At 47.5% G+C, this 15,263-nt stretch overlaps 1 protein-coding gene and 1 pseudogene across 1 annotated transcript; one reads left to right on the top strand and one right to left on the bottom strand.

Moving 5' to 3' along the window:
• Positions 1–1,693: 1,693 nt before the first annotated feature.
• LOC147985847 (uncharacterized) lies at positions 1,694–2,990 on the bottom strand (annotated as a pseudogene).
• A 3,190-nt stretch (positions 2,991–6,180) lies between these two features.
• On the top strand, positions 6,181–13,060 carry LOC125530571 (kinesin-like protein KIN-14F). The gene is made up of 18 exons (XM_087544343.1): positions 6,181–6,597; positions 7,171–7,334; positions 7,454–7,597; positions 8,041–8,376; positions 8,498–8,566; positions 8,723–8,881; positions 9,174–9,255; positions 9,327–9,416; positions 9,494–9,673; positions 9,969–10,075; positions 10,275–10,455; positions 10,603–10,765; positions 10,922–11,175; positions 11,260–11,423; positions 11,532–11,720; positions 11,805–12,415; positions 12,509–12,646; positions 12,728–13,060. The coding sequence occupies exons 1-18, from the start codon at positions 6,522–6,524 to the stop codon at positions 12,747–12,749; spliced, it is 3,129 nt and encodes a 1,042-aa protein (XP_087400469.1). The 5' UTR covers positions 6,181–6,521; the 3' UTR covers positions 12,750–13,060.
• The last annotated feature ends 2,203 nt before the right edge of the window (positions 13,061–15,263 follow it).

The raw sequence follows: 15,263 nt of genomic DNA, 5'->3' as shown, positions 1-15,263 counted from the left end.
ACGTATTATTAGCCCCCTCCATTATAAGCCATCTGTTGGCATGTGTCGCACGACATCCCCGACAGTCTGTGCTGCAAGCAGGAACCATGGGCCTACAAAGGCTTGTCATCATTGCTGCAAGTCGGGACACGATGTGACGCTGTAAGGTCGATGCCATTCTACTTCAAGAAGGAATGTGGCTCTACAAAGGCTAGACAACGTTGCTGCAAGCCGAGACACAACGCTGCGAGCACGATCCCATTGATGCTCCAAAGGCTAGATGCCACAAGTAATAATGTGACGCTACAACGCCAGCATCACCATTCAACAAATCAAGCATGATGCTAGAAGGCATAGTTGTCACGAAGGCCGGCCAATGTTGCAACTATTGGACGCATGATGTTGCAACGCCTATTGGAGAAGCCGTAGGTATGACGGTGCAAATTCGAGCACCGTGCTACAAGACTACTCAACGGTGCAGCTACCGGATGCCAGCATCACCATTTAACCAGTTGTAATGCTGCAAGGTCGGCCAATGTTGCGGCATGCGCGTGATGTTGCAAGTCAGACACACAATGTTGCGAAGCCACCTCACCATGTTGCAGGATGTTGGGCGCTACAATAACCGGACATGTGTCACTGCGGGATCAACCGACCATTGCTGCAAGCCGGCACGACGTTGCATCTATCGGATGTGTGATGTTTTTGGGGGTGGGCCATCCACTTTTTGCAATTCTGCACGAGGTTGCAAGGTCGGCCGGCATTGCGGCTACCGGGCATGTTACGCTACAAGTAGGATGCGCGACGTTGCAAAGCTGGTCATTGTGCTACAATGTCGGCCAGTGTTGCAACTATCATAAGTGTTATGTTGTAGCTGGGTGCGTGATGCCGCATAGCCATGTGGGCGTGCTTCAAGGCCGATTAGCCTGCGGCTACCGAGCGCGTGACACCGAAGGACGGGCACATGTATTTGCAAGTCGGCAAACGTTGCGTCTATTAGACGGGTGATGTTGCGAGGTCGGGTGCCCAATGCTGCAAGTTGATCGCCGCGGTTGCAAATTAGATGGGCGATGTGTTGATCCGACCATTCAAATAATAATAATTTAAGCAATTCTTTTACAAGAGTTACCGTGGTTCTCTAAAAAATCAAATTATTGTCAATGTTTCATGCAGTTTTTTGGCAATAGTCTATTTTAGTTTTTAAATTGCAAAACTATGCCTGAGTCTTTTTCCTTTTTCCTCTAACCATCCCTTTACAAAATGCAATCAAGCAAACAGTGGATGTGCCATGGAATCCCAGCCCCAAAAAGTGACGGATAGAAGAGAGAGATGTGCGCAATTAATGAGCTCGCGGGGTATAGTGCACAGCTAGTAGGCTAAGAGCATCTTCAGCTGTTGGCCTTCCCAGGAGGGATAAAAATCGCCGTTTGGGGGCGAGCCGGCGGTAGAATCGATTCTGGGGGCAGTTTGGCACCCAGCCGTCGCCCCCAGGCGTCGATATCGACCCATTTCTGGCCGTTTTTTGACCCACTTTCGCGACAAATGGCCCGATATCGACGCGAATCGGCCCATATTCGGCGTGGTTCGGCTTGAATTTTCAACATAAGTAATTTTTGTATCACATAGTTCATCATAGAAAATCAATAAAAATCAAATAGTTCAACAAATTATATAGTTCAAAAAAATAAAAACTCATATTTCATCACACGTCGAGTTAGGCGTCGCCCTTGATCCTCCATAGGTGCTCCACCAGATCCTGCTGCAGTTGTTGATGCACCTGTGGGTCTCGGATCTCCTGATGCATATTGAGGTAGGCAGTCCAGGTTTTCGGTAGCTGGTGATCAACTTCAGCTAGAGGACCCTGCCTGTAGTATGGTTCAGTGTCAAACACTGGCTCTTCCTGCTCGCTCTCAATGATCATGTTATGCAAGATGACACAGCAAGTCATGATCTCCCACATTTGATCTTTCGACCAGGTCTGAGCAGGGTAACGGACAACAGCAAATCGAGATTGGATCACACCAAATACCCGCTCGACATCCTTCCTGCAAGCCTCCTGCACCTTGGCAAAGTGGGACTTCTTGCCTCCTGGCACAGCGTTTGAAATAGTCTTCACAAATGTAGACCATCTCAGATAGATGCCATCAGCTAGGTAGTACCCCTTGTTGTAGTGCCGCCCATTGACCTCAAAGTTCACCAGAGAAGAATGACCTTCAACAAGCTCAAAGATAAGGGAGCACTGCAGCACGTTGATGTCATTGTGAGTTCCTGGCATACCAAAGAATGAATGCCAAATCCAGAGGTCCTGTGTGACCACTGCCTCAAGTACCACACTGCAACCGCCTTTGGCGCCTTTGTACATCCCCTGCCAAGCAAATTGGCAGTTCTTTCATTTCCAATGCATGCAGTTGATGCTTCCAAGCATCCCAGGAAATCCTCTTAGTGCATTCTGTGCTAGGATCCGAGCAGTGTCTTCCGCATTGGGTGTTCGCAAGTATTGCGGTCCAAACACTGCTACCACTGCCCTGCAGAACTTATAGAAACACTCAATGGTCGTAGACTCGGCCATGCGCCCATAGTCGTCGCGTGAATCACCGGAAGCTCCGTATGCAAGCATCCTCATCGTTGTCGTGCACTTCTGAATTGAGGTGAATCCAAGTTTGCCGGTGCAATCCTTCATGCACTTGAAGTAGCTGTCGAACTCCCGGATGGAATTCACAATCCTGCGAAAAAATCTTTCGGCTCATCCGATAACGACGCCGAAATACTTTGTCGCCGTGCAGTGGAGCGTCAGCGAAGTAGTCGGAGTAGAGCATGCAGTAGCCTTCCAGACGATGCCGGTTCTTTGCTTTCACCCGCCCCGGCGCTGAGCCACCTTGCCGCGGCCTTTCATTGCTCGCGAGCAAGCCGACGAGGGCGGTGAGGACCATGAGATGCTCCTCTTCCTGGACGTCGACATCGGCTTCCTTCTCCAGCAACGCGGCGAGCGCCTCGTCGTCGTCTGAGTCCATCACCGAGCAGGCAAATCGCCGAACACCTTGCGGGTGTGGTGGACGCACACCCGTCGGTACACTGCCCTGCGCGGTCGGAACGCCGGAAAAATCGCACGGACGGTGGTGGAAAGGCTGCCGCGGCGAAACCTCTTCTCTTTTTCGACGGGGAATGACCTATCTAGTGGTGGTGGGCGGTGGGCGGCGCCGGGATCGGCAGGGTGGCGGCCGAGCGCGCGGGGGGTAGGGGGCAAATCTGGACGGTTGGCTTGACTTTTCGCCTGACAGTGTGGGCCAGGCGTGTTTTTCCCTTACGTCGGAGCCCCGAACGCCCCCAGTGCGCCGGGTTCGACCTGCGACCGCCAGGCCCAAAAACAAGCTAAGTCGGACGATTTCGGCATTTTAGAGACGCGACTGAAACGTTTTTTCGGCGTCGGCGCGTAAAAAGTCACCTGAGGAAGCCTGTTAGGGACGCCGCTGGAGATGTTGTAAGCGATGTGGCGGTCAGAAGAAAGAAAGCGGGCTGGGCTCGTGTGTGAAAGCGATGGGTGCGTGCGAAAGAACAAAGAAAAACAGCGTGCAAACCGATGGGTGCATACGACTCTCACGGACGCGGATCAACGGATCAATCAAATGGCTATGAAGGGGGCTGCTCGCATTGACGCTACATCCGGATGGCGCTTAGCGCGCGCCTTACTTTTAACCTACTTCCGCCATCGATGTTAGGCTCCTTTCGCCATTTAGCTAGCTACTTTAGTACAAAGCTGGATTATCTATTTTGAAATGGATGAAGTACGTGATTAGTAGCTTTCAGTCACCTGGCCATTTGGCAAGAGAAAACTTTTCACCAAATACATGGTCATTTTTAGACATGCTTCCGCCAAATACTGTCTTTAAACATATTAGCTTCCGCCAAATTAATTACCTAGCCAGCAGCGACTTTCCGTCATTCAGACAGAGAAAGAGCACGTGGTGGCTTTTGATTCGTCAAAAGGATGTTCGGACTCTGACAAAGCCTCTTTTTGTTTGTTTCCGGTTTGCGGAAAAAACTGACATCGTAATGCTTCGTTGGACCGATATGGGACTGCGTTGGATTGCAAACTACGTCCAGACAGGACGATCCAGACGCGCGAGAGGTTTGAGAGTCTGATTTGAAGATGCCCTTACTATATGGAAGGTAGTAACATATGTTACTACTCTAAGCTATTTCTCACTATGACTAGCGTCGTGTCTAACTATTGTATGAGTGGGACATTAGGCTGCCTGTAATGAGTGTGTCATAGCTAATATTATGTATGTCAACTAGACAATTTTGATTAGATAGTGTATAAAATTAAATGAAGAAAGAGAGGATCATGATACCATCATAATAAATATTGAGGTCATCTACGATATATTACAGATATAGTATCATACACTAATATTATAGATGATACTAACTTATGACATTATCCATTATGTACAACCTTAAGGTAGGTTATAAATGACGTGGCAACATCAACCATATAGCCGGCTGTTACTATTAGTCATGCTCTAAGAGCATCTACAGCCGAAGATATCAAATCCGGCCCCTCAAATGTCCGCAAACACGTCCTGCGGTTCTGGCACGTTTGCGGACACTGACCGGGCGCTCCTCATTTTGGTGCGCCCGCACCTGTGTATCTCAAATCTGATTCCTCATATACATGCAATACATGCATGTATGGAAATAAACTCACGTAGATCAACGAACTAGCACCAAATCTAGTTAAATCAGGCATGACTCTATCATAAACGATCACCGAACAACCAAAAGTTGTTGTTTCAATTGGACAGTACCCTAAACATACAATAAAAAACTTAATTAAATGGGGAACGGCGGAGGAAATCACCATTCCTTGCTGCTCCCTTCGCCTTGCGGTCGACGGTGCTGCTTTTGCCTTTGGTGTACGCGTCGGCCATCGGAGGATCGTCGCCGTCATCATCGGAGTCGCCCAACAGGTCCATGTGACCCTGGCAAGCCTCCGAAGCAAGCGCTCCTGCTCCTGGGTGTGCCTCCTCGCCTTCGCTGCCACTTTCATCGACGCCTTGTGCTCTGACAGCTCGATAGCGAGCCGCAGCCGTCGCGCATCTGTTTCCACTGTTGTTAGGGAGTGCCGGAGGACAAACACAATGAGCGCGTCCTTAGGATCGACCAGTGCATGCGTGAGTGCTCGTCGCCTCGCCGACGCCTCGCCCGCCGCCATGGCCTCCGTTGCGCATTGCTGCTCGCGCCGTGCGGCCAGCTCCTTCGACTCGGGCGCCCTCGAGCAGCCTGGCGCCGGGAAGGGCACAAGCACCCAACGGTGCCCATGGACGCCCTCTGGAGGTACAATGGATGTGGTGGCGGCGAGCGGCGTACCTGGAGCGGGGCGGAGCGGGCGACGCTCCCACCGGTGTTGCGCGCCGGACGGGCCCGGTTACAACGCTCGCACCGCGACGACGGGCGGAGGGGGACGACGCATCACTCCGTGGGCTGCCTCCGCTGCTGCCGCCCTGATCTAGACGGGAGCGGCACAAAGCAATGCGGAGAGTGACCGCATCGACGTCGCTCTCGTCACCATTGAAGTCGGAGCCACTGCGGTCATCCGTCATGAATCGGATTGGGAAGGGAAGAGGTTGAACTGGGAAGAGGAGAGGACGAAGAGAATGGAATGGACCGAGCGGATTGCGGTCTAGGGTTCATCGGAGGGGATATATGTAGGGTTAGGCTGGGCCGGGCTGATATGACAGACGCGTCTAGACCGTACTATATTCGTCCCATATTTAGGCTGGATACAAGAAACGCCGAACAGTCCGGGGCGTTTGAGAACAGTTGGAGGCGTCTATATGGATGAGTTTTTTTGTGACCATGCAGAGAGACGGGTTTAAGATCCGTGAATAGATGCTGTAAACATCCAAATGAAGCTGCTAGCCGACACACGCAGTCCCATACGGCCATAATCCACACCCGTCTACCGCAATGCAATCATAAAAAATTAAAGGCAGGCAGTACCGCCACTGACGCATCCATGCACGGTGTTGGATCTCATCTGACCACCCACCACCGGGGATCGACCGTTTGAAACTTTGAATCCATCCCCTTCCCCTGGCGTCGCGTCGCGTAAGCGTAATCGGACAGAAACAAGAGGATAAAAGGTGCGTTCGAATCTCTGGGGCTCCGAGCATAAATACGCCGCTGAACTGCAGTCGATGCGCACCGCCCACACACCCCTCGAGCACGTGAGCTCCGACTCGTCGCGACTCCATTGGCCGGCGACGCTGCCCGCTGTTGGTCGACCCGCAGCGGACGCCTCCCATCTTTCAGCGCTGAAGCACCCCACCCCCCGTGAGTTCAAAATATCGCTTCTTCGAGGCCACCTTGGAAAGTTTCAGTTAAAGCCCACCTCCTCTGCCCCCATACCGCCCCTGACTCTCCCTCGGGGTCGGAGTTTTTCAAACACTCCTTCCTGCCTAGCCTACCGTTGGGGCACAGTACGGTACGGCAGGAGCTCGAGGTGAGCGTGATCTGCGGGCGGTACGGCGGCGGGCGAGATGAGGCTGCTCGGCGGGGCGGACGACGGGAAGATCAACGACGAGGGGATGGCGCTGCGCAAGGCCGAGGAGGCCGGTGAGTTCTCTCCTCCCTTCCTTCCGCGTTCCAGTCCTGCCACGCGTTTCGCCTTCTCCGTCGCGATGCTGCGTGCGTGCGTGATCTTCTGCGTTTTCGCCGTTGCGCCGGTGTCTGAGTGGCGTTGAGTTGAGCTGCGGCGCCGGCGCCGGCGAGGGCTGGATTGAGTGCTCCGTGAGGACGCTGATAGCTTGTGCTCAGTTGCGGCATTCGCACACGGAGAGCAGTAGTAGTAATAAGCTGTGTTTACTGCAGTGGTGATTGCTCGTAATTAGTACTGTGCTCGGGTCTGCGCTTGATTTAAGTCGAGATGCATTTAGTGCATGCGGCATTCCGTCGGTTTAAATCGGGAGAACCAGTTGATTAGTGCTACACTGCAATCGCTCACATGAATTCAGCATCTCAGATTTCCGGTTTCCGTTCGTTCAGCATTCAGAATTCGAAAATAAATCAATCGGGGCATGAAAGCAAGGGAGAGGACAGACCGCACGATCGTGTTTGTTTGTCTGCACGAATCGCGACGCGAAATCAGTAACCTCCCTGACTCTGATCTGCTGCCGATACCGTACGCAGCTGCGCGGAGGTGCGAGGCGGCGCGATGGCTGCGGCAGATGGCGCCGGCGGCGGTGGAGGCCCTGCCGGACAGGCCGTCGGAGGAGGACTTCTGCATGGCCCTGCGCAACGGCCTCATCCTCTGCAAGGTCCTCAACCGCGTCAACCCCGGCGCCATCCCCAAGGTACATCCCATCCATCCCCAATAACACCCACCATAACCCGGTCGACTGGGTTCAGGGAGGGACTTCAAATGCCTGTTGGGAGTACTTGGAATCTCAGTGCCTGTTGTTTGTTTTGGCAGGTCGTTGAGAATCCCATTGACACCGTGCAGTGGTCCGACGGGGCGGCACAGTCCGCGATCCAGTACTTCGAGAACATGAGGAACTTCCTCGTTGCAGTTAGCGAGATGAATCTCTTGGAATTTGAAGCTTCCGACATTGAGAAGGTACGGCCTTCACGTAGCACTACCGTTGCTCCAAGTGTTGCCCTGTTTTTCTCGACATATCATGACAATTATTCATTACACCTTTCAAAACAATCATAGCGATTACTAGGAGTATCTTGATTTGCTGAATTGTATAGCCTGATACGATTCACTGAATTTGTTCCACATTTGCAAGAACACTAATGGGTTAAAGTTTATTACTGGAAAATGGAAATTGTTGTGGCTCTTCTGTTAGTACTCATTTTAACTTCTAAGACCAAATATTCAAGAGTATCTTAGTGAGAAACAAATGGAGCAAATATGAAATATCTCCTCCAGATTTTCATCAAAAGAAATATCTTCAATCAAGCTATTAAAAAGTTTGCTAATAAGAATTATGTGTTACTGCTAGAGTTTGGACATTTAGCTGTATATTTTGAACATTGTGGCATCTGAATTCACAGGGAGGCTCATCAATGAAAGTTGTGGACTGCATACTCTGTCTCAAAGCATACCACGAGTGGAAACTTTCAGGTGGAATCGGTATATGGCGGTATGGAGCTATTGTTAAGATTGCGCCTCCAAGCAAGAGGTTGCCTTCACATTCATCCAGGTTTGGAGGCTCAGCTGACCAGAACCAACAGATGCTGGAATTTGTTCATCTTCTCTCCGAGGTCTCCCTTGAGGAAACCAGAGTTGAAGAATCTCAGCACTCACTTTTCCAGCAGTTTGTTCTTCGGGTTGTGCGGGCATTCCTTCTGGAATGGAGTGAAGCTGACGACTTGCCTTTAGATGATATGGTAGGTATGTTCTGCTTATTCTTATATATTGGTGATCCCCTTTTAGTACTAGTTTAGCTGATCTCGTCACCAAACAATGCTGAACACCTGTGGACTAACTTATGGTGGTGGATTTTTTCAGGTCCTTGAAACAATACTTGAGCAAGCCTCTAAAGAATTCACCATTCTGCTTGTGTCCCACCGGAATCAGGTGCAGTATCATATTTGTACTCCTTGGTGTATTTTCCTTATGATGATGTACACCATCAAATAGGCAACAGGCAGCATTTGCCATTAGCAGTCCTGAAAACTAAAAACTCTGCACCAATTACTGAAACTTACTGTTTAAACATGTACCATCTAACAGGTCAGATCCCTTTTAAGGAAGATGATGAAAGATGACAGTGGTGTTTGCTCTAAATTGGAGTTAATCGAAGCTATTTCAAAATCTTTGCAATTGCCCTGTGGTAGCCGCAAACACTTGGGTGACGGGGAAGGACTTGAACGCCAACAAGAAGAGCTGAAGGTAGGGAATGATGTGCATTTTTGTACTGCTTAACTTGAACATCAACACCGTTTTTCTTCAACTGTCAAGCTGCATGTTAAGTATTTAGTGGCAAGTCCACGTATTCCTTGTAGTTCCCTTTTTTAACATATAAATAACAGTAAAAACAATAAAATTACCTACCAATTTTATACTTATCTAATGAAAAATATCCTGTTCAGGGTTAGAATATACAGAATTAATATGGACATCTATTTTATGGACATTATCGCATTGTGCTAATTATTATTTCTTCTAAACATGAAATATTCAGAAGTTAAAACTGTCCTTCAATGAGATGAAGTCCGAAGTTGAATCCACTCGAGCTAAATGGGAGGAAGACTTGACGAGGCTAGGTGAGTAATGGTTTTAGAATTTTGTCAATTGTCGTCCTCTTCGGTCTCTAAAAATTATTCTAATGTTGCAGAAAGCTATTTTGAGGCGCAGAACCATAATGCTTACCACAAGTTACTGGAGGAAAATCGTAAGCTGTACAATCAAGTCCAAGATCTTAGAGGTAAACCTAAAATGGATTCAATTCATTTTATTTGCAGTAAAATAATAGTTACTGACAACTTCAAATATGTTTCTTAGGTAGCATCCGAGTCTACTGTAGAGTGAAACCTTTACCGAAGTCCCAACCTGATCAACGATCTACTGTGGATCATATTGGGGAAAACGGGGAGATCATGATTACTAACCCTGAAAAGGAAGGAAAGGATGGACGGAAGATATTCTCTTTCAACAAAATATTTGGACCTAATGTTTCACAATGTACATCATTAAACTTCCTCATTTTGTTTCCCATGTACCGCAAATCAATTGCATTCCTTCCAGTACTTTCCTAAAGAATAGTTGGTGATTCACAAGAAAGTTATGCTATTTTTTTTGTTATTATATACTTATTCCAAAGATAGAATTACTTGTTTATTTTGCATAAAGCCTTGCATGATCAATAAGAATGATATGTTATTTTGGGAAACCATAAAGTAATTTTGTAGGAGATGCTGTACTCTAATTGCAACTCTTAATGCTACCAGTCGACTCACTTTCATTTTCTTTGTAACAGCTGAAGTTTATGTTGATACACAACCACTTATAAGATCAGTGATGGATGGCTATAATGTTTGTATATTTGCATATGGTCAAACAGGATCAGGAAAAACCTACACTATGGTAATTTTTCACATTTATTTGCTTTTGGGTTCACACCATTAAATTTGTGGGGCATGTCCAGTCGACGTGCAATACTATAATGGAAGGAGTTGCAATAATAAAAACTACAAGGAGGGGATAAAGATCTTTAATACTGAAGCATGTCCTATTGGAGGGTTTTTTTTTGACAATGTATTTGTTTTTTGCATATGTTACTCAGAGTGGTCCAGACAAAACAGCAGAGGAGACCTTGGGCGTAAACTACCGGTCGCTAAATGATCTGTTTGATATTTCTCAAAACAGATCAGATACCACGACATATGATGTGAGGGTTCAGATGATTGAAATATACAATGAACAAGTGAGAGACCTATTGATGGCTGATGGTGCAAACAAACGATATCCTTCCATGATTTCCAAAAAATGCCTTTTCTTTGTTGCAATGTGCATACCAAATATATTGCTTTATGCTTACTTTCCTTGCTTCACTGTCAAAACTTTGGTTCCATAAATTTCCTTCTGGATTTTTTTCTTAACTGTACACACATTAGAGATTCGTAACAATTCCCATGTAAATGGACTCAACATCCCTGATGCCAATCTAGTGCCTGTGAAGTGCACAAAGGATGTTTTGGACCTGATGAAACTTGGCCACAGAAATCGGGCTGTTGGAGCAACTGCCCTTAATGAACGAAGTAGCCGCTCACACAGGTATTCACTACAAAACTAATGAAATGAATTGTATCGCCAAATAAGGTTATACCCTTAGTATAATCTCCTTGCATCATGTGTATAGACCATATCTTCAAACATCTGCGACATAGCCATAATCACTGCATGTGGTAACGTTGCTTCCCTTCTCTTCAGTGTGTTGACAGTTCATGTGCAAGGGAAGGAGATAATTTCTGGTTCAACTTTAAGAGGATGCCTTCACCTGGTGGATCTCGCAGGAAGTGAGAGGGTGGACAAATCTGAGGCCGCCGGAGAAAGACTGACTGAAGCCAAGCACATCAACAAATCACTATCGGCACTTGGTGATGTTATAGCGGCACTAGCCCAGAAGAGTTCACACGTTCCATACCGGAACAGCAAACTGACACAAGTGCTGCAAGACGCCTTAGGTACAAAAACACTCTTACAAGACTTAGAACTTGTTTCGTCAAGAATGCCGACATGGCTAATCATTTGCTTTTCTTGCGATACAGGCGGCCAGGCAAAGACATTGATGTTTGTGCATGTGAACCCTGAAGCAGATTCTTTCGGTGAAACAATTAGCACTCTCAAGTTCGCTGAGCGTGTGGCCACCATAGAACTTGGCGCAGCCCGTGTTAACAAGGAAGGAGCACAGGTCAAAGACCTCAAGGAAGAGGTACGTACGGCATTGGGATTGTGTTGTTGAGTTGTGAAACGCAGAGCAGGCCTTGGAACTTTGTTTTTGTTCACTCATGAGTCATGATACGACTTCTACCTTTGTCAGATTGGTAAACTGAAATCGGCATTGGAAGATAAGGAGCGTGAAGCAGCACAGCTGAGAGATGCCACAAACCGTATAACATCATCCGAGACCAGAAATGCTGCAAGGGCGAGGTCACCTCTTATCACCACCAGCTTGCGCTTCAAGCCTGAGGCTAGGCAGGATTCCAGCGTCGACACCTGCACAAGCGAGGTACTTGATTGTTTCAAACATGGATTTTCATTCTCACAGAAGGAAGTAACCTGAGTAAACATACGACTTGTTCCGTGCTTGCAGATCAGAAGCTCGTCTTCTGGAAAGCAGAGAAGGTTCCGGTCTCCACTGTCGGTGCGAGAGGTGGACGACAAGTCACCCGTCATCAGCAGGGAGCTATACTTCAGCTCACGCAAGTTCAAGACCCCGTCACCTCCGGTGAGAAGCTCGTTCTCCGCCGAGAGATCCGGCGGCACCGTCATGAAAACCGTGGAGAAGGCCGAGAGCATCATCGAGTGCACGCCCACGCCGAGGGCCGAGCCGCCGGCAAAGGCATCGCAGGGCAGCCGGTCCAGGAACAACACGCCGGCGTCCATTCTGACGGAGCAGAGCCTGCGGAAATTCCGGGACTCGGAGGAGAACCGGAGCGCGAAGCCAACGGTTAGAGAGAGCGTGAGCGTGACCAAGAACAGGCCTGACAGCGCGGCCAAGGCGCGGAGGGAGGAGCAGCAGACGGCGAACGGCGGCGCGGAGTCGGGGAGTAAGGCGGCGAGGTCGGAGGCCAGGGTGAGGAAGAACTGGTCCGATGTGGAGAACGAGGTGGCCAACGGCGAGCCCACCTTCCATCTCAGCCGGAAGTCGGCCAAGAAGCTCCCGCCGCCGGCGACTAGGCAGTCCCAGAGCATCGACCTCCGGTACGTCGTACCAACGATTCTTCAGCTGGGCGTGTCACTTTGGCGGTGCATCGGTGGCTTCATTTTGCTTGGGTGTTTGTTGTTGTCTGTCAGGGCGTCGGTCCGGGAGGCGGAGGCCGTGACGGAAGGGAAGCATCGCCGGAGCAGGCCGCCGTACGCCGAGAGGACCAACGCCCCCTTGCCGGAGACGCGCCGCAGCATGTCCCTGCCGCGCGGGAAGCTCGCGCCCGTGTGAGCCTTCTTCCTGGCTTGGCTGGTTTGTTTAGCCATTCTTTGATTGTTGTGACGGTGTCGTTCCCGTCCGGTCTGCAGGTTGGCTTCTACGGCTGGGTAGAAGCATGTGGATCCATCAGACCATCACATCGTTGCTTGCGTTCGTTCGCGTGTTTGTTGATTGGTTTGTTCTCCACAGGTCTCGCGTGCGTCCTTTGTAGGAGTAAGTACATTGTAAAGTGTGGTGGTTGCCATTATATTGCGTCGCAGTGGCGACCAGAAATTGAAACCGGTGCTTGTTTCGAAAGAAGCATAGATATCTGCGGAGGCCCATTTGTTCCTATTCTGATGTTCAGGACCAAGAGGCTCTTTCAGATGCCCTAAAAGAAGAAGAAAGACTGAAATGCCAACTGACCTGTGTCTATTCTTTAATTCACCCGATTCGATAGTGCTTATTTTTTCGAATATCTGAACACATCCAAGGTGGCGACCATTGAACAGATTGAACATAGCTGCGTGCACCTAATCTTTAAAAAAACTTGCATTCATTAAGAGGAATACAGTTATTTTAAAAAAAAATTCTTACGGTCATCAGGCCGGAACACCACTAACAAAAAGGAAAAAATTCATTTTAAACCCTAAACTCGTAGAGGTTGGGTGAAACGAACCTTCAAGTCAAAATCCCGGTCGATTGCACCCTGAACTATGCAATCTCGGTCTAAATCGAACTCTGGCATCGTTTGAGCCATGAAAACGCTGATGTGGCAGGGATTCATCTGGCTGGTGGGCCAAGGCGTCCTGCACACTGGGCCAGCCCATTTTGTATTTTTTTTGTCTGTTAAAAATGTCTATTTTTTCTGTTATTACACTGCTAGCGCGCATGTTTACTGGGCCGGCCGTGGCTAGCGACTATTCAAACGGAAACTGTAGCGCTTTATCCTCAAAAAAAAAGGGAAACTGTAGCGCTTTAAAAAAATAAACTGTAGCGCTTAAAAAAATTGTGCTCCCCAAGGTTGGAAACGGAGGCCAGATGCATCCGAAAAGTACCGTAGCCAGTTGACCTACACAGCTTCCAGTTTCTTAAAGCAGCGCGAGGTCTTAAAAACAGACACGGACGCAGACCCGAATGTTTTTAAAATTTGAAAAATCATGGATGTTGTATGAAACCGCAAACCCGTTTAAATACTTTGAGTAAAATTTGGCAAGCTCAAACAAGTTTTGGAAACGGCAACATTTTTTCAACTCCCCCAAAAAATTGAATACATGAACATTTATTTTGAAAGCGCGAACATATTTCAAATTCCAAAACAATTTCTTGCTACGCGAACATTATTGAGAAAAGGGCACTTTTTTGAAACGAACGAACAAAAATTGGAAACATGAATATTTTTAAAATTTGCAAACAATTTTGAAACTCCCGAACAAAATTTGAAGCACGGTCATTTTTAAAATTTTGGAACTCCGGAACAAAATTGAAAACAGGAACATTTTTTTTAAGTTGCGAACAAAATTTGGAGCACGGTCATTTTTAAAATTTCAGAACTCCAGAATAAAATTGAAAACAGGAAATTAGAAAAGAAAAATACGAACAAATTTCGAAATAGGATTTTTTCCAAACTCCCATTTTTTTTAAAACAAACATTTTTTGAAAGGCGAACGTATTTTCTAGTACTCGGATTTTTTTAAGATGGTAAACATTTTTGAATTTTAAACAAAAATAAAGAACATGATCTATTTTGAAATTCTGAACATTTTTCTTGAATTTTTGAACAAATTTCAAATTCTAGAAAACAAAAAATAAACATAAAAAGAGAAGTAAAAGGAATTAAAAAAGGAGTAGACAAAATGAATAAAGAAACAAAAAAATAAAGCCTATAGCGGGCCGGCCCAATGGGGAGCAGACTGTGCGTCGTGCGAAATGCCACAGATCCCGGCCATCCTTTGCCACGTCGACAATCCCTGTTTGCCAAACGATGTCAGGATTCAATTTAGACCAGGATTGTGTAGTTCAGGGTGCAATCGACCGGGATTTCGACCTGAGGGTTCGTTTCGCCCAACCTCTACGAGTTTAGGGTTTAAAATGGACTTTTTCCCTAACAAAAACCATCAGACGTAGCACGATAACAAATTAGAGCATCTCCAAGAGGTTTCAGAAAAGAAAGCTATAATAAATGGTTATTGGGGCTCTTCCAATAATTCTATTGAGGTTTGGGGGTGTGGTGCTTTCTCATATCCCCACTATTTCTCCACTGAATACCCAACCTGACTTCTCTCCACCTGGCGGTGGCACGATGGGCGGGCGGCGAGATCAAATTTTCACATAAATTGGAAGAGATGGAGGGATTTATTGGGACGCTCCAATAATTTTTTGAGAAAAGGACTTATTGGAAGAGATATTAGGAGAGATAAAATTTTCCTGGATATTGGAAGAGATGGAGGGATTTATTGGGACGCTCCAATATTTTTTAGGAAAAGGGAGTCCATTGAAGCACTTTTTTTAGCCCAACTATGAATACCAAATTTTATTAGGGAAAGGGAATCCATTGAAACACGTTTGTTGGCCAATTACCCCAATACGAGAATTTTATTGCGGAAAGGGGGTCTCTTGGAGCTTAGCAATTTTGTGAGCCACCTT

This window comes from Triticum urartu, chromosome 2A (genome assembly GCF_056163025.1).
Source record: "Triticum urartu cultivar PI428250 chromosome 2A, HENAU_Tu73, whole genome shotgun sequence".
Lineage (NCBI taxonomy): Eukaryota > Viridiplantae > Streptophyta > Magnoliopsida > Poales > Poaceae > Triticum > Triticum urartu.
The sequence above is the reverse complement of the archived record's forward strand: the minus strand, read 5'-3'. Positions and strand labels throughout refer to the sequence as shown.